Source organism: Phyllobates terribilis, unplaced genomic scaffold, assembly GCF_046119375.1.
Source record: "Phyllobates terribilis strain yellow unplaced genomic scaffold, ASM4611937v1 Scaffold_5__5_contigs__length_657084704, whole genome shotgun sequence".
In the NCBI taxonomy this organism is placed as follows: domain Eukaryota; kingdom Metazoa; phylum Chordata; class Amphibia; order Anura; family Dendrobatidae; genus Phyllobates; species Phyllobates terribilis.
In genome coordinates, this window is record NW_027362765.1 from 63,928,535 (window position 1) to 63,947,825 (window position 19,291).

Sequence of the window (19,291 nt, forward strand, 5' to 3'; positions counted from 1 at the left end):
GACTCCTCCCCTCTATGTGACTGATCACATGACTGTGACCTCATCACAGGTCCTGTGCGCACAGAACAGCCATATATGTGGTGGCGGCTCTGCAGGTGGAGGTATGTGGAGATCCCCCATTACTATTAGCCCCCTCAGTGCTGGTGGCATTTCTATTCTCGTTCCCATATAACTTACTGACAGACGTTTCTTCTCTTTCTCTGGAGCCAGAACTTCTGTTATTTCCCGCTGATGTCGTCGTATGGGGGTTATTTATGGGTCGTGTTTAATAGAAGGTTCTGGGAACATAGAAATTATTAATGAGGTTTATTCCTTCTCTGGGGCGAGGAAACATATCGTCTTCTAAGTCGCCTTCTGCATTGTCACCAATCAGCCGCGCTCGGTTCTCCGCCATCCCATAGACGATGAATAGAGAGAAGGGAACAACAAAGCAGAGAAAAGGAACAATGCAAGGACTGGATATGCACACCACAATGTAAAGAGATTTAGTCAAAAAATATATAAACTTTATTTTGTGCACTAACACTAACATGCTAAAAACAATTAAAACTAGAAACAAAAGACCATAATATAGACCATAACCAAAGAATCACCAGATCCAACGATATATAATACAAGTAATGGTGATTACAACATGGATAAAGATCGATCCACCCCCACAGACAATGTATGATGAAAGATCACCATATGCCCTGGACAAAATAATTAGATGTGCCCCTTAGTCAAAATAAATCAGTAATAAATCAATCAGTACATACAAATGATGGAGGCACATATGGACCTGAACTCAGGCGTCCCTGGGACGGGTATGCAGGCATAAAGTATATCCTATCAAAAATATATAATCTCGTTAGGGATATAAGAGCATGTGGTGGTCATAGTTAGAGAGTAACCAGGTTCAAGAAAAGGCCATGATGCAAGGCCTGAGCTATGCAAGAATAGAGGATCATCAATCAAAACACCTATGCAAGGTAAAGGGTAACAAGTCAGTCACCTCTGCATACTTATGCAGGTAAAGCAAAAGGAGATGAACCAGAGTGTGGGAGCAAAAGAGGATCAGGTCTATATGAGGCCCACGCGTATCGCCGCTCTGGCGGCTTCGTCAATAGAGAGAAGGGCACACGTCTACTGGGGAAACCTCTCTGTGGTTCTATACACCGGACTTGTTTCTGTCTCGGTTACTGGACCGTGTTGGAACCCTTGAAATTGTTCCAAAAATTGAAGTATTTCTCCCAGAAAAGTATTGCAATTACAGATATTTATTTCCTTTGTGTGTATTGGAACAACACAGAAAAAAAAAGATAAATTGGACCTAATTTCACACAAAACCCCAAAAAAAGGGCCAGACAAAATTGTTGGCACCCCCAACTTAATATTTGGTTGCACAGCATTTGGAATATATAACTGCAATTAATCGCTTTCTATAACCATCAACAAGCTTCTTACACCTCTCAACTGGAATTTTGGACCACTCTTCTTTTGCAACCTGCTCCAGGTCTCTCATATTTGAAGGGTGCCTTCTCCCAACAGCAATTTTAAGATCTCTCCACAGGTGTTCAATGGGATTTAGATCCGGACTCATTGCTGGCCATGAGTCCGGATTGCAGTTCTGCCATTCAACCTGAATGGCAGAACTGCACTCACCCACCTCCATCAAAAATAAGTGTGTATTAGTGGATGTATCTTTCTCAGGTTGACCACATCACCTGGGTCTACATGTGAGACTCCCTGTGGTGAAGGCTCCACCGGAACTTTTTTCAACACTTACACTATGGGCCTAGACAATTTTTGAACAATGGTTATACAAATATACCAATACTGGTCTGTCCACAGCCACAGAGATACACATATATTTACAAGTCAATTTAAACACAATAGTATACTTCTCTTGAATTAACAAATCTAAACGTCTGGCTTATTAATATTTTACTCTGTATCGTCACAATGCGCCACATTGAAAACTTCACCAGAAACAATGCTGCAGGTGAAGTGACTAGAATGAGATAAGGAAACGAAATGCAACATTTTGAAAAAGTTGCGTTTCATGAATCTGTCTATCACAAATGGACAACCAAAGTTGTGGAAGAAAAATAAAAAATAGACTTGCAAAACACAACTTAAAAAGAGACTTCTAGAGAATAAGGTGGAAATACTCAAGCCACTGTGAGAGTTGGAAATTCCTCTAGTAATATGGAGAAATCGCAATGATGAATCGGGTCCTATGTATTTCTACTGGTTACCTTCATATTTCTGAATTTCCTGTGACCTAAGTACCTGATGTGTTAATATCCACTTCTATCCCCGTAGATGGCAGATTCTTTAGGAAAGTCATAGAACACTTGGTGTTCAGGCTGAGCTCCATCTTCATGACACGTATTTCACTTTCAATATACAGTCCTGTTCATGGTTATTGACACCCATGAAGTTTAAAGGGAATCTATCACCCCCTGAGAAGTATATAACCTATTAATATGGTGATAGAAATGTTAATCTACTCCTACCTATATGCCTCATATTAATGGTCTTGTTTTGTGAAACCTTATATTTTATCTTTATCTTTTTAATGATCCCTTTCGGTGTCGGAAGAAATCCCCACCTCCTGTGTTCATCATAATAGTAACTTCCTCCCCTGCACATCACAGTGTCCTGTGACCTGCAGTTGCAGCGCTGTAATCCCGCGCCTGCACATTGAACTCCCTCCACAATCCTCCCTTCTGTGGGAGAAAGTCTCCGTGACTCGATGGTGCCTGCGCAGAAGATTATGGAATACACTAGTCTGTGATCTTCTGCGCAGGCACCATCAAGTCACGAAGACTTTCTCTCATAAAAGGGATGATCGTGAAGGGAGTTAGACGTGGGATTTCAGCGTCACAGGACTCTGTGGAGGAAGAGATCATTAACATAAAGATAAAATAGAAGTTTTCACAAAACAAGACCATTAATATGGGGCATACAGGTGGAACTAGATTAACGTTTCTATCACCTGTATGCCCATATTAATAGCTTATATACGTCCCAGGGGATGACAGAGTCCCTTTAAGTACAAAATGTGGAATATTTCCTGAAAAAAATCAATGAAGTGAAGCAGTTTTTTGTATAGATCACTTGTGTTAAATACAAAAGAGCAAATGATAAACAATAATTTTAAACAAAAAACAATGGGAGGGAAAAATAGAAAAACCTAAAGCTTGTTGTGTAACTGGTATTGGCACCTTTACATTAATTTTGACTCACCTGTGGTAAATCACAAAAGAGATTCACCTATGATTAATTGTCGGTGCCCATGTGACATGAATCAGCCAATGAATGATGACTTCGGTGTTTTAAAAAGCTACATGATAGGCACTGTTCCTTTGTCACAATGGTGAAGACAAAGGAGCTGTCTGAGAATTTCAGAACTGCTATTATTAGCAAACACAAGACTTCCAAAGGGAATATGGCCATCTCCAAAGACATTGGTATCCCAATTTCAACAGTGCGCAATGTTATTAAGAAGTTTGCCAAGCATGGAACCATCAAGAACCTCCCTGAACATGGAAGAAATAGGAAAATTGACAAGAGATGTCTTTGAAGGTTGGTGTGAACGGTGTAAAAAACACCACGTCAAACATCCAAAGACCTGAAGGCCAACCTGGGCCAACAGTCTGGGGTCATTGTTTCAACAGGTACCATACGCCGCCCACTAAACCAACCAAAGCTTTATGGGCGATGGCCAAGGATGAAACCATTGCTGAAGAAAAGACATAAAAAGTAACGACTGATCTTTGCCAAAGAGTTTCTTGACAAACCACAATCCTTCTGGGAAAATGTTCTGTGGACAGATGAAATAAAAATAGAGCTTTTTTGGCAATGCAAAGCAACAGTTTGTTTACAGATGTCGCAATGAAGCTTATAAGGAAAAGAACACCTTACCAACAGTTAAGCATGGTGGAAGATCGATAATGCTGTGGGTTTGCTTTCCTGCGTCTGGTACTAGAGGCTTTGACCTTATCACAGGAATCATGAAATCAGAGAATTATCAAGAGATTTTAGAGCGAAATGTCCTACCCAGTGTAAGAAAACTTGGTTTGAGTCGATGATCATGGTTCAGCAAGACAATGACCCAAAGCACAAAAGTACACAGGAATGGTTGAAAACGAAAAAATTTACTATTTTAAAATGGCCAGCAATGAGTCCTGACCTAAATCCCATTGAAAATCTTTGGGGTGAACTGAAATCTGCCATTGGGAAAAAGAACCCTGCAAACATTCAAGAACTTGAACAAACTGCAAAGAAAGAGTGGGATAAAATTCCAGCTGAGAAGTGCAAGAAGCTTATAGATGGTGTTACGCTCACGCCCGGACTGACTGGCGTGAGCGTGGTTAGTAGTCCCACTGGGCCACGAACCGAGGAGTGCCTGGAGGGGCGTGACTAGGGGCCTCGCCAGATCCGACCACGAACACACGGCGGCTTAATCGACTCCATGGTCTGAGGAGGGACGTGGGAGGTGGCCCAGGTACTACTCCAGGTCAGACCCCGGTCACAGCTGTTAACCCACACCGGGGAATGCAGTAACGGGCAGGCACGGCTGGTATGCAGACAGGTGGGTACTGGCAGGCATGGCTGGTATGCTGACAGGCGGGTACTGGCAGGCACGGCTGGTATGCAGACAGGCGGATACTGGCAGGTAGGAACGCAGGCTGGATAGGGACCATTACAGACTAGGATACAGGAACAGAGCCGCAGTTGCGGTGGACAAGCAGAGCAGAACCGCAGGCGCGGAGGACAAGCGGAGCATAGCGAAACCGCAGGTGCGGAGGACAAGCAGACCAGAGCGAAACCGCAGGTGCGGTGGACAAGCAGAGCAGAGCGAAACCGCAGGTGCGGTGGACAAGCAGAGCAGAGCGAAACCGCAGGTGCGGTGGACAAGCAGAGCAGAGCGAAACCGCAGGTGCGGTGGACAAGCAGAGCAGAGCGAAACCGCAGGTGCGGTGGACAAGCAGAGCAGAGCGAAACCGCAGGTGCGGTGGACAAGCAGAGCAGAGCGAAACCGCAGGTGCGGTGGACAAGCAGAGCAGAGCGAAACCGCAGGTGCGGTGGACAAGCAGAGCAGAGCGAAACCGCAGGTGCGGTGGACAAGCAGAGCAGAGCGAAACCGCAGGTGCGGTGGACAAGCAGAGCAGAGCGAAACTGCAGGTGCGGTGGACAAGCGAGGCTGGACAGAGCAGAGCGAAACCGCAGAGCAGAAGGTGCAGGCAGACAGGACAGGGCTCTGTTCACATGGAACAGACTGGGAAACACAGGAAGATAGTTAGAACACAGGAGGTAGATACGGAGGCAGGGAGACGGGACAAGCAGAACCAGATACACACAAGGTACTTACAATGAAGTAGCGAGTGGACACAAAACTCACAAACAGAAGTACAGAGACAATGAGTTGGAGTTAGGTGCAGGTTCAGCCTGCAGGAAAAGGGCAGGTACGGACATAGAGACAAACAGGTAACGGGCTAGGACACAGTTCAGACAGGAACTGAACCTGGAGTAAGATACCGGAACGAGCCTGGGAACTCAGCCCCCAGGATGGCGGAAACAGACTAGAAGTCACAGATACAGGTAACAGGCCTGGGTATACAGCCCCCAGGGTGGCGGAAACAGACAAGATACAGGACAGGACCTGGCAACTCAGTTGCACAGAACATACTGAAAGAAAGTGTTGCTCAGGCTCCTCCTACTGGGTGGAGGGGGTTTAAGTATCCAGTGACTCACAGCAATAGGCTGGGGACGCATTAGGAGTGAGCACACTGTAACTTTAAGAATCAGGCAGTAACCGCGCCGCCACCCTAAGCAATCAGACAAGAGACATGCACACTGCAAGTACTGGAGCAAAGTGTGCAGCCTGGACTGATAGGTAAGTTGGCGGTCTTGCATGGTGGGAGATGGTAAGCCATGCCAGCACGCCGCCAGGGATGTTACAGATGGCTACAAAAAATGTTTGGAGGCTGTCAGCAATGCCGAAGGGTATGCAACCAAGTGTTAATTAGGGGTGCCTTTATTGCTGCACATGCTGTTTATTCTGTTTTTTCTTTGAAATTGCAACATGGAAGTTGAAAAACAATATTTTATTGTTGTATTACTTTGGACCACTAATTAAAAATCCTGATGATATAACTTTGGTACATTTTCATTTATTTCTGAAGATATTTTACAGTCTATGAAATAAATGAAGGGGTGCAAATAATGGTGCGCAGCACTGAATCTCCAGTAATTGTATTTTTACCTAGGATCTTTATGATGTTATATCATCTTCTCCCCATTCAGGTTGCTACAATATCGGATCCTCTCAGTGGAGATCTTCTGTATAAGAGAATTTTCCTGATTGACCCATCAAAGATGGACAGGGACGAGGTGGCGGAAAGGATATTACACCTCACCCTAGAGATCCTCTTCTGGCTTACTGGAGAGGTGAGAGATTCTGATGACGTCACATTACATCATTCTTATCTATGGGAATAACAGATGGACAGAACTGGAGAGGTGAGGTCTCTGGAAATGTCTGTAGTGAGATTTATTAGTGTGTCTCTCCATAACCAGGATTACACAATAGTGAAGAAGACCTCTAGTGAACGCTGTCAGGCCCCTGTGTCTGAGGGATGGGGAAGACCCCTGAGCCCAATCACGGGGCCTCCATCTCACTCCCTGATACATGAGGACATCAATGACCAGAAGATCCTAGAACTCACCTACAAGATGATTGAGCTGCTGACTGGAGAGGTGACACTGCTGGGAATGCTAGAACATTATACAGTAACGCTATGAAGGGATGGAGGGGGATGACAATATCATTGTATGTCAGGTTCCTATAAGGTTTCAAGATGTCACCGTCTATTTCTCCATGGAGGAGTGGGAGTATTTAGAAGGACACAAAGATCTGTACAAGGACGTCATGATGGAGGTTCCCCAGCCCCTCACATCACCAGGTAATAGACATGACTAAATACACACGGCTTATAATTATCTATATGTAAAGAATGAATTCAATTCCTGTATGTGTTTCCTCCAGTTCTATCCAGTGAGAGGACAAAATCCGAGAGATGTCCTCATCCTCTTCTCCCACAGGACTGGAAACAAGAAAATCCTAATGTACCTCAGGATCATCAGGTAGATGGAGAGGAGTCATGAAATCTCCCCTATGATGTGTAGAAGGCCGTGAAGGTCTTGTGTTCAGTATTTGTTTATCCACCAGTATTTAGAGATGTATGAATTAGTAAATGGAATTCACCTCGAATTCTACAAAAAAAAATTGTATTTCCCTGAATCTCAAGTTTTTTGTGATTCACTTTATTGGGAGTTACTGGCAGCAGGCTGTTGTGTAGAGGCCCGGTACCGGGTGGAAAAACTATAATGCAGACATTATTGCTCACCTAACCTGCCTCCAACAGCTGCTCATCAGCTCTTTTGCGCAACTCCCTCTGGTCTTTCCCTTACTTCAGCACTACACACATCCTCCCCAACACTCTGTATTGGGTCTGGTGAAAATGAATTTGACAGGTTGATCGTATTTGTGCAGGAACTTCAATTTGCAGTAACTTAATTCAATGGAAGTAAAAAAAAAATGTATTATGCCCCAGACCCCTCTTCTGTCGGCAATTCTGAAGACCAGTGGAGATGCAACGTGCTATTAAATAGGTGTCTCTACACTGTGTTCCAAATTATTATGCAAATAATATTTTCTCAGATTTTCCCTAATTACCTATATGAATTGCAGTCATTGTAATTTTCCAGTCAAATAACTATTAGAGTACAATTGAAAGGTTTTTGTACAAACTGCCTATGATAACAATATATTTTTAAAAAAATAAAAAACTCAAACTGCACTCAAAATGCATGTTCCAAATTATTATGCACAGCAGAGTTTTCAACCTTTTCATTTTAATAAAGAACAAAAAAATTGTCATTTTTGAAATTATAAGCATTAGCAGGTTATTACAAACTGAAATCAAACAGTTTTCAACGCAAAACTTTATTCTAGGTGATGTTACATTTGCACATAGGACCCCTTGTTCGAAAGGAGCTTCTGAACTCTCTCGTCCATTGAATTTGTCAGGTTTTGGATGGCTTCTGCTTTAATTGTTTTGCATGAGGACAGAATACCCTCCCAGAGCTGTTGCTTAGATGTGAACTGCCTCCCGCCATCATAGACACTCCTTTTGATGATGCTCCAGAGGTTCTCAATGGGGTTGAGGTCAGGGGATCATGGGTGCCACACCATAAGTTTGTCCCCTTTTATGCCCATAGCAGCCAGAGATGCAGATGTGTTATGTGCAGCATGAGACGGGGCATTATCATGCATGAAATGATCTCGATGGTCCAGATGGATGGAGTGGAGGATGGCTGGTTGATGGACACCCCATGCAAACACGGCTACGGCGCTAGCAAGGAGGAGGTGGAGTAATGTTTTGTGCTGGAATCATGGGGAGAGAGATTGTCGGCCCTTTTAGGATCCCTGAAGGGGTAAAGATGAACTCCATAATGTATGTTGAGTTTCTCAAACAGCACTTCCTGCCATAGTTCAAGAAGAAGAACCGTGCATTCCGCAGCAAGATCATATTCATGCATGATAATGCCCCGTCTCATGCTGCACATAACACATCTGCATCTCTAGCTGCTATGGGCATAAAAGGGGACAAACTTATGGTGTGGCACCCATGCTCCCCTGACCTCAACCCCATTGAGAACCTCTGGAGCATCATCAAAAGGAGTGTCTATGATGGCGGGAGGCAGTTCACATCTAAGCAACAGCTCTGGGAGGGTATTCTGTCCTCATGCAAAACAATTGAAGCAGAAACCATCCAAAACCTGACAAATTCAATGGACGAGAGAGTTCAGAAGCTCCTTTCGAACAAGGGGTCCTATGTGCAAATGTAACATCACCTATAATAAAGTTTTGAGTTGAAAACTGTTTGATTTCAGTTTGTAATAACCTGCTAATGCTTATAATTTCAAAAATGACCATTTTTTTGTTCTTTATTAAAATGAAAAGGTTGAAAACTCTGCTGTGCATAATAATTTGGAACATGCATTTTGAGTGCAGTTTGAGTTTTTTATTTTTTTAAAAATATACTGTTATCATAGGCTGTTTGTACAAAAACCTTTCAATTGTACTCTAATAGTTATTTGACTGGAAAATTACAATGACTGCAATTCATATAGGTAATTAGGGAAAATCTGAGAAAATATTATTTGCATAATAATTTGGAACACAGTGTAATAAGATAGCACCTATTGTATGTTTTATACTTGGTGGAGATGACAGGATAAAGCTGATCATAGACATTAGATGTTGTCTGGATCTTCTCACAATTTTCTGGTTATGGAGACTGCTGGTTAGAATTAGGAGCCGACAGGTTGGATTTATTCAGGAGACCTGCAGCTATGTGATAACTGTTATGTTCTGCTACCAGAGCTAAGGAAAGAGAGGAGATCTGTCCCTACGATAGAACTCAGCTTAATCCCTACGATGTAACAGGGGACCTGATCCTGCGATCAGACCTGCTAAAGTCCTAAGCTAGTCTGTACGGAGACCTATAGATGTGGGGAGGGAATCCCTACAAGTACTAAGGACTGGGAGGAATATGGGACACCTCCTAACAGAAATAGTAGCAGACAGACGAACAAACAAAATACATAGAACATAGAGGTCAGTAGACCAAGCAAACTAACAGAGTTAGATACAGAGCACAGGCTAGCTAGAAAGTAGATATACAATGAAGTCCAGCAAAGCCAGAAGGGCGGAGCAGGATTAAATAGGCCAACAAGGTCATGTGACCAGCAAAGGAAAAAAAACCTAACAGCAAGGTTCTAACAGTACCCCCCCTTCTAAGAGGATCCTCCGGATCCCCTAGGACCAGGCTTATCAGGAAATCTCCTGTGAAACGCTCTGATAAGTCTGGACGCGGAAACATCATCTGACCTCACCCAAGAGTTATCCTCGGGTCCGAAACCTTTCCAGGCCACAAGATACTGCAAACTACCTCTATACCGTCTAGAGTCAAGGATGCGAGAAATTTCATATTCCCCGTCCTCCACCACCGGAGGAACAGAGGCAGAGGCGTCACCATCCGACACAACAGCTTTTTTTAACAGAGAGACATGAAAGACCGGATTAATTCTCCAGGAGGTAGGAACCTCCAACCTAACAGCAGATTGGTTGACAACCTGAAGCACCTTAAAGGGCCCTACAAACTTGGGACCCAATTTCTTAGAAGGAATCCTCAACCGCAGATTCCTAGAGGACAACCAAACCATGTCACCAACAGCGAACAAAACCTCCTGTCGTTTCCTATCAAAGTAGTCTTTAGATTTTCTGTTGGCCTCCTGAAGATTACCACGCACATCCGTCCAAACTCTTTCCAAATCACCGGAAAAATTCTCCTCCTCAGGCACGGCAGATCCCAACTTGGAGAACGACCCAAACGACGGATGTCTCCCAGAACAACAAAAAAAAGGCGAACAACCAGCAGAAGAAGATGTATGATTGTTCAGAGCAAATTCGGCAAGTGGCAGAAACTCAGACCACCCCTCTTGATTGTCTGCCACAAAACAACGCAAGAACTGCTCAACATCCTGGTTTTTCCTTTCTGTCTGGCCATTAGATTCAGGATGATATCCGGACGAAAACGACAAATGAATTCCCAACCTGTCACAAAAGGCACGCCAAAAACGAGCCACGAACTGAGGACCCCTATCAGAAACAATGTCAGTAGGAACGCCATGAAGTCTGACAATTTCCTTGACAAAGGCCTTAGCGAGAGTTTTAGCGCAGGGCAGTTTGACGAAGGGAACCAAGTGACACATCTTGCTAAAACGGTCCACGACCACCCAGATGACAGTAAAACCCTCAGAGGGGGGAAGGTCAGTTATAAAGTCCATAGCCAAATGTGTCCAAGGTGCACTAGGAACCTCCAGAGGGCAAAGCAACCCCGCAGCAGGAGCATGCGAAGACTTGGATCTAGCACACACAGTACATTGGCGCACCCACTTAATGACTTCCTTCTGCCATCCAGGCCACCAAAAACTGCGACCCACCAGTCTCTTGGTCTCAGAGATTCCGGGATGACCTGCCAACCGAGATTCGTGACACTCAACAAACAAATCTCTCCTAAAGGTCCCAGGCACAAACAACCTCCCATGAGGAGTGTTAGATGGGGCATTCTCCTGAGCTTTAAGAATCTCATCTTCCAAAACGGAGTCTAAAGCAGCTATCACAACACCTTCTTGTAAAATGTTTTCCTCTTTCTCAGCACCGACTATGGGAGAAAAACTGCGAGACAAGGCATCCGCCTTAACATTCTTAGTACCAGGGATGTAAGTAACGGAGAAATTAAACCGCGAGAAAAACAGTGCCCACCTAGCCTGACGGGCATTCAGGCGCTTGGCAGCATCAAGATATATCAGATTTTTATGATCCGTAAGAACCTGAACGGGAAATTCCGCACCTTCCAAGAAGTGGCGCCAGTGTTCAAATGCGAGTTTAATAGCCAATAATTCCCGATTACCAATATCGTAATTCAATTCAGTCTCCGAAAATTTTTTTGAAAAAAAGGCACAGGGATGTAATCCATCCCCGTTATCCTGAGACAATACTGCGCCAACCCCCACAGAGGAAGCATCAACCTCAACCAAAAACGGCCTAGTAACATCAGGCTGCATAAGGATGGGAGCAGAGGTGAACCTCTCCTTGAGATACACAAAAGCTTCAATGGCCTCAGAAGACCACTGAACCGCATCAGCACCTTTCCTGGTGAGATCAGTCAGAGGTTTGACAATACTAGAAAATTTTTTTATGAATTTTCTATAGTAATTGGCGAAACCCAAAAACCTCTGTATCGATTTCAAACCAATAGGCCTAGGCCATTCCTGCACAGCCTGAACCTTAACCGGATCCATCTCAAAACCTTTGCTGGAGATAATGTAGCCCAAAAAACTAATTCTCTGTACAGCGAACTCACATTTCTCCAGCTTAGCAAAAAGCAAATTGTCCATTAATAACTGTAATACCTCACGCACGCTCCGCCAATGAGACTCCAGATCTGGCGAATAAATCAAAATGTCATCCAAATACACAACCACATTTTTACCGATCAAAGGTCTAAGGATGTCATTAATCAGATTCTGAAAAAATGCAGGAGCATTAGTAAGACCAAAAGGCATAACCAGATTCTCAAAATGACCCACAGGAGTGTTAAAAGCAGTCTTCCATTCATCACCCTCCTTCATGCGCAACAGATTGTATGCCCCTTTAAGGTCAATTTTAGAGAACCACTTGGCCCCCAATAACTGGTTAAACAGATCAGGAATCAATGGCAGTGGGTAAGGATTGCGTACCGTAATTTTGTTAATCTCACGAAAATCCAGACAAGGACGTAAACCGCCGTCCTTTTTTTTTACAAAAAAAAATCCAACCGCCACAGGAGACTTAGAGGGCCTAATGTGACCGGCGGCCAAACTTGTCTGTATGTATTCCTCCAAAGCCTTCCTCTCAGGGATAGTAAGATTAAATAAACGACTTTTAGGAAGAGTCGCTCCAGGGACAAATTCAATAGAACAATCATAGTCTCTATGGGGAGGCAAAACCTGCGATTCTTTCTCAGAAAAAACTCTCCAAAAATCCTGAATAGGAACAGGCAATTCTCCCCTATCCAAAGCTGCAATACGCCCGTTACAACACTTGTCATAACATTTATGGCTGCAGGATTTAATTTCACTGGTAGACCAATCCAGTACAGGATTGTGAAATTTTAACCAGGGCAAACCCAATATTACTGGAGAAGGCAAGTTATTCAACACTACCAAATCCAATTTCTCATGGTGAACACCATTAATAGTGAGAGGAAATTCACTGACCTTGAGAGTAATATTCTTCAAAGGGGAGCCATCCACAGAAACCACAGCAATGGGGGATGATAAAGGTTCAGGTTTTAAATTGAGTTTTTCCACGAATCCCCCATCAATTACATTCAGTGTAGACCCGCAATCAACAAATACCCGAAATTCCATTAATTTTTCCTGAGCAATCGTGGAAGCAGCTAAAAATATACCCTTGGAATTTAAACAGGCAATACGGGCGTGACTGACCATTTTTTTTTCTTTCTTCATACGAAGCTCACAGCCTTTAATCAAATGACCAGATTTTCCGCAATAGAAACACAAGCCTTGCGAAAAACGACAGTCTTTTTCTTGAGAGCGAGGTGCCACCGATCCAATCTCCATCGGTTCACCACTGTTAGTACACACATTATCATAACCAGAAACTGACATAGCAGAGGATTTGCTCTCATTAACCCTAGCACGCAGTCTTCTATCCACCCGTATAGCTAATTGCATAGCCTGTTGCAAATCCTCAGGTGTAGGATAAGCAATTAGCAGGTCTTTAACCCTTTCACTGAGCCCAGCAAGAAATAGACTTTTCAGAGCAGAATCGTTCCACCCTGTTTGAGTCGACCAACGACGGAAATGAGTACAATATTTTTCAACATTACCTGATCCTTGTTTTAAACGTCTCAACTCAGTCTCAGCTGATGCGACACGGTCAGGATCATCATATAATAGTCCCAAAGCAGAAAAAAAACTATCCACTGATCTGAAGCATGAATCACTAGGTTGCAAAGAAAAGGCCCACTCCTGAGGCTCTTTGCGCAAAAGTGACATTATGAACCCTACGCGCTGGGATTCATCCCCAGAGGACTTAGGTCTCAAACGAAAATACAATAAGCAAGCATTTTTAAATGAAAAAAATTCTCGGTGTTCACCAAAAAATAAATCCGGCAAACATACCTTAGGCTCCAAGAAATGTGCTCCAGGACAGTTACTCACGTGCTGACGGAGCTCGGCCACCTCCAGAGAGAGTCCCTGCAGGCGATGAACCAAATCCTGAACCGACACCATGATGGAACAGAAAAATCTTTCCTTAGAGAATTTGCTGGCTGGACTTACTGTTATGTTCTGCTACCAGAGCTAAGGAAAGAGAGGAGATCTGTCCCTACGATAGAACTCAGCTTAATCCCTACGATGTAACAGGGGACCTGATCCTGCGATCAGACCTGCTAAAGTCCTAAGCTAGTCTGTACGGAGACCTATAGATGTGGGGAGGGAATCCCTACAAGTACTAAGGACTGGGAGGAATATGGGACACCTCCTAACAGAAATAGTAGCAGACAGACGAACAAACAAAATACATAGAACATAGAGGTCAGTAGACCAAGCAAACTAACAGAGTTAGATACAGAGCACAGGCTAGCTAGAAAGTAGATATACAATGAAGTCCAGCAAAGCCAGAAGGGCGGAGCAGGATTAAATAGGCCAACAAGGTCATGTGACCAGCAAAGGAAAAAAAACCTAACAGCAAGGTTCTAACAATAACTACTGCTGTCATGTCATCTTTGGTCTTCATGCTAATTATCTTTTCTGGTGGTAAAAATAATTTCCCATCTGTCTGTGACTTTTACAATATTTCTTTCAGGGTGAAGATCTGCCCCATATTAATCCTACAGAGACATATGTGAGGGGTGATGAGTGGTGTAATGAGGAGTTTCCTACAGATAACAGCACAGGTGAGTAGTGACCACTAAATGCCGAGAAGTCACAGGTTCTACTAAGTCACCTGCTGCTATAATTATGTGTTGTATATTTTAGAATATATTACAGCGTTTTTGACAAGGATTTTCATGACATAAAAATTTGATTTATAACCCATGTAAAGATGACAAAAAAATCTTCTCTACATTTCTTTTTATTTACGGTTTTAAAGATAAAGATTCAAGCAGTGAGGAGATATGTTCATTATAGATAGTCAACTAGTGACGGGCCCACTTCTCCCAAGCAAGTATTAAACCAAGCAGGTCTCAGTCACCAATGGTGGAATTCTTCTGATTGGAGGAAAAGACTGTAGAGATAAATCAATGGATCTTTCTTTATATTTAATTTATTCTAAACGGGCCAATACCAACAGCTGTTATCTGCCTCTAACAGCCGTGAGGTAACCTGTCAAATGCCGCTCTCAATCTATGACAGCAGCGTCAACCGCGCCGGCATGTGCGCCCATGCCATGATCGGGGGGTGCCTATGGGTTGCCATGACGTCCAGGGGTCTGCTGATGACTTCTGGGTCTGTCATGGCTGGCGTTTATAGGAGACCGTGATTTTTACTATATACAGCAATAGCACAATCATAGATTCCAGTCCCCTAAGGGGACTACCAGATACAGTAAAAAAAAAACAACATTTTAAAAAATTTGTGAAAGTTCACATCAATTTCTTTTTCCCCATTAAAAAAATATTTAATTAAAATAAAACACCTTGGGTCTCACTGAGTTTGTATAAATCTGATTTATCAAAATAATCTGATCAGAAAAAGGCATAATGAGAAAAAAAAATCAAAACACCAGAAATGCGTTTTTCCAGACGCTGCAACAGCAAAAAAAAAAAAAAATGTAATAAGAGGCGATCACAACATTATATCTTCCCCAAAATTATATTAACAAAAACATTGGCTTAGAGCATAAAAAAACAAGCCCTCACACAGCTCCACATCCCACAAAAATTTAAAATGTTACAGCTCTCGGAAAATGATTTCACAAGCAAATACGTTTTATTCTTTGTTACAAATTTCTGATTTTTTTTCAACACTTAAATCAAACAGAAACTATGCATGTTTGGTATCTCTGTAATCGTACTGACCTGTAGAATCATATTTCGCCGAAGGGGTTAATAGAACACGCTTGATCATCACTATTAAATAAAGTAAAAGTAAAAAAAAAATGTAAGTATGAAAAAAATACACAAAAGTTCAAATATAACAGCTTTAAAAAAAAAGGCTGGATGATTTCCTTGATACATATAACATTGTGGGTTACAGTTAAATTAGACAAAATGTACAATAGGGGGAGGAAGGTTGAACTTGATGGACCTAAGTCTTTATTAAACCTATGCTACCCCCTTTTGCCCCATTGAAAATAAAACAATAAAAAATACACATATGTCGTATCGCTGCATTCAGAAATGTCCAATCTATCAAAATATAAAATAAATTAATCCGATCAGTAAACTACGTAATGAGTATAACAAAATCAAAACACCAGAATTACGGGGGTTTTTTTGTCTGCTGCAACATTTCAATAAAATGGAATAAGAAACGATCAAAATATTGTATCTACACCTAAATGGTATCAGTAAAAAGTCAGCTCAGGGCACAAAAAAAGAGCCATCACCCAGCCCCAGATCCCTAAAAATGAAAACGTTTACAAGTCTCTGAAAATAGAGACAAAAGCAAAAAAAAATTTTGCATACTTGTACTGACCTGGAGAATCATATTACCAAGTCAGTTTTACCATATAACGAACATGGTAAATAAAAAACCCAAAAAACAACTGTGGAATTGCACTTTTGTTTGCAATTTCAATGCATTGGAATTCTTTTACATTTTCTAGTTCACTATATGGTAGAATGAATGGTGCCATTCAAAAATACCGCTCGTCCCTCAAAAAACAAGCCCTCATATGGCTATATTGAAACATAAATAAAAAAAGTTATGGCTCATAAAAGAAGGGAAGGAAAAAACTGAAAATAGCCGGGGATGAAGGTGTTAATGTTGGCAGATAATTTTATGGCACAATGAATGCTATGAAAAAAAAACAATAATGGAACATTATTTTTAAAGCACTTCACCCCACTTACAATTTTTTCCTACATTTTTCAGTATAACATATGATAAAATTAATTTTCTCATTCAAAACTGCAAAAAAAAAAAGTAAACCCTCATGAAAACAAAAAGTCATGGCTCTATGAAGAAGGGGTGTAAAAATCTGAAAGCCGAAAAATCGCCTATCAGGAAGGGGGTAAACAGTGAATAATTGAATCCTACTATAATTTGAATATAAACGTTTATATAGAAATGTTCTAAAATATACTACATATATTGTAATTAATAATAACATTTCAAGACACTTTTTCTGAAAAAATAATAAAATCAGTTTTATTCTTGGCAGATGATTGTACCGGGAGCTCAGAAGGACGTCTGATATTTTCAGAATATACAGCAGATGATCATGGTGTCACATCAGATACATACATTATCCCAGACACAGCTCAAGCCCTTCAGAGCATAAAACTAACATATGATCCTTTTCGGCGGGTTTTATATTTTGATTCATCAAAGATTGGTGATCAATATAAAAATAGCTTGGATTTTGAACATCAAATAGTTCACAGATGTGAGAAGCCATATTCATGTTCAGAATGTGATAAATGTTTCGCTCAGAAATCAGATCTGGTTATACATCGGAGAACTCACACAGGGGAGAAGCCATTTTCATGTTCAGAATGTGGGAACTGTTTTAATAAGAAATCTAATCTTCTTAGACATGAAAAAATTCACACAGGGGAGAAGCCATATTCATGTTTAGAATGTGGGGAAAGTTTTAATAAAAAATCAAATCTTGTTGCACATCAGAGAGATCACACAGGGGAGAAAGCATTTATATGTTCAGAATGTTGGAAATGCTTTAAAGAGAAATCTTATCTTGTTAGACATCAGAAAACTCACACAGGGGAGAAGCCGTATTCATGCTCAGAATGTGGGAAATGTTTTTTACAGAAATCACATCTTTTCAGACATCACAGATTTCACACAGGGGAGAGGCCATATCCATGTTCAGAATGTGGGAAATGTTTTAAAGAGAAATCGCACCTTGTTGTACATCAGAGAAATCACATAGTAAAGTAGGCATTATATTGTTACTTTAATCCCTTCTTCTGGTGGGGCTTAAAGAGACTCTGTCAGCACTGAACCAAGTAAAGGTGCTCGGTGTATCTTGGCGTCGCCAAACAGTTCAATGCGCCTTCCGACCTGCTTGTTTTCCCTCTAGCTCCATGAAGCCAGATCTGTTCATCAAAGAAGAGGGGAGGGTGGAGATAGGTTCACTTTAAATACACCTTCCCACCTGCTTGTTTTCCCTCTATCTCCACCCTCCCCTCTTCTTTGATGAACAGATCTGGCTTCATGGAGCCAGGGAAGGGTGGAGATAGAGGGAAAACAAGCAGGTCGGAATGTGTATTTAAAGTGAACCTATCACTAAAATTGTTATTATTTATTTTAAAAGCTGATGTAGTATTATTAATGATTTCGCAAAAAAACGAATAAGCAAAGCATACCCCAAACCTGAGAAAACAGCTCTTCATGGCACAAGTCTCTCAGTCAAATGAGCCGACTTCTTCTGAAGTTGCATCCAGGGGATTTCCCAAGCTCCCCTACTTTGCTGTTGTCACTCTCCCATGATGCCTAGCATCAAGAAGAAGTGAGCTATGTGCATTTAAAGCTGCTGATCTCTCCCTAGTGCTGAAACTGACACTCTGAATCTCAGTCCCAAGTCCTGCTCTGTAAGCAGTGCAGCTCGAAGTGTAATCAACGGCCAGCCAATAAGTTGTGTGGACACAGAAGAACTGATGACTTCTGCACAATTCTGCTGCCTCCACCCCTACTCCAATGAACTGATACAGTCGTCAGAGAGCCAGAAACAACAGGCATTTGGTGTAAATGCAGAAGAGGAGGATGTGCTGTATCATGGATGCAGAATGTGATATTTGTAGGAGCAGGACTTCAATGGAAGAGGTGGAGGCTGCAGTCCCTGCGAGATATAGGATCAATGAGTGGAGCAGAACAATATCACCTATTCTGTGAAAGCCCTTATGTGCTGTACTAGTTAACAGCCATGCACTTTCAGAACAGTATATACACAAAGACATGTATAGATCTACATATATACAAGGTGTTCTTAAAAAGTGTTTGCCCCCTTTCTGATTTCTTGTTCTTTTGCATGTTTGTCACACTTAAATGTTTCAGATGACAAAACAAATCTAAATATTAGACAAAGATATCACAAGTAAACACAAAATGCTGTTTTTAAATGAAGGTTTTTATTATTAGGGGGAAAAGAAATCCAAACCTACAGGGCCCTGTGTGAAAAAGTGATTGCTCCCTAAACCTAATAACTGGTTGGGCCACCCTTAGTAGCAAGAGCTGCAATTAAGCGTTACAATAACTGGCAATGAGTCTTTTACAACTCTCTGGAGGAATTTTGGCCTACTCAACTTTGCAAAATTGTTGTAATTCAGCTACATTGGAGGGTTTCCAAGCATGAACCGCCTTTATAAGGTCATGCAACAGCATCTCAATCGGATTAAGGTCAGGATTTTGACTAGGCCACTCCAAAGTCTTAATTTTGTTTTTCTTAAGTCATTCAGAGGTGGACTTGCTGGTA

General features: G+C 42.0%; 2 protein-coding genes across 2 annotated transcripts in view; one reads left to right on the top strand and one right to left on the bottom strand.

Moving 5' to 3' along the window:
* LOC141271971 (uncharacterized) overlaps positions 1 to 19,291 on the bottom strand; it is a 352,339-nt gene that overhangs the window by 237,967 nt on the left and 95,081 nt on the right. The window lies entirely within an intron of this gene.
* On the top strand, positions 23 to 18,873 carry LOC141272016 (oocyte zinc finger protein XlCOF8.4-like). The gene is made up of 7 exons (XM_073682298.1): positions 23 to 101; positions 6,298 to 6,441; positions 6,571 to 6,750; positions 6,833 to 6,956; positions 7,040 to 7,137; positions 14,498 to 14,588; positions 17,021 to 18,873. The coding sequence occupies exons 2-7, from the start codon at positions 6,370 to 6,372 to the stop codon at positions 17,755 to 17,757; spliced, it is 1,302 nt and encodes a 433-aa protein (XP_073538399.1). The 5' UTR covers positions 23 to 101; positions 6,298 to 6,369; the 3' UTR covers positions 17,758 to 18,873.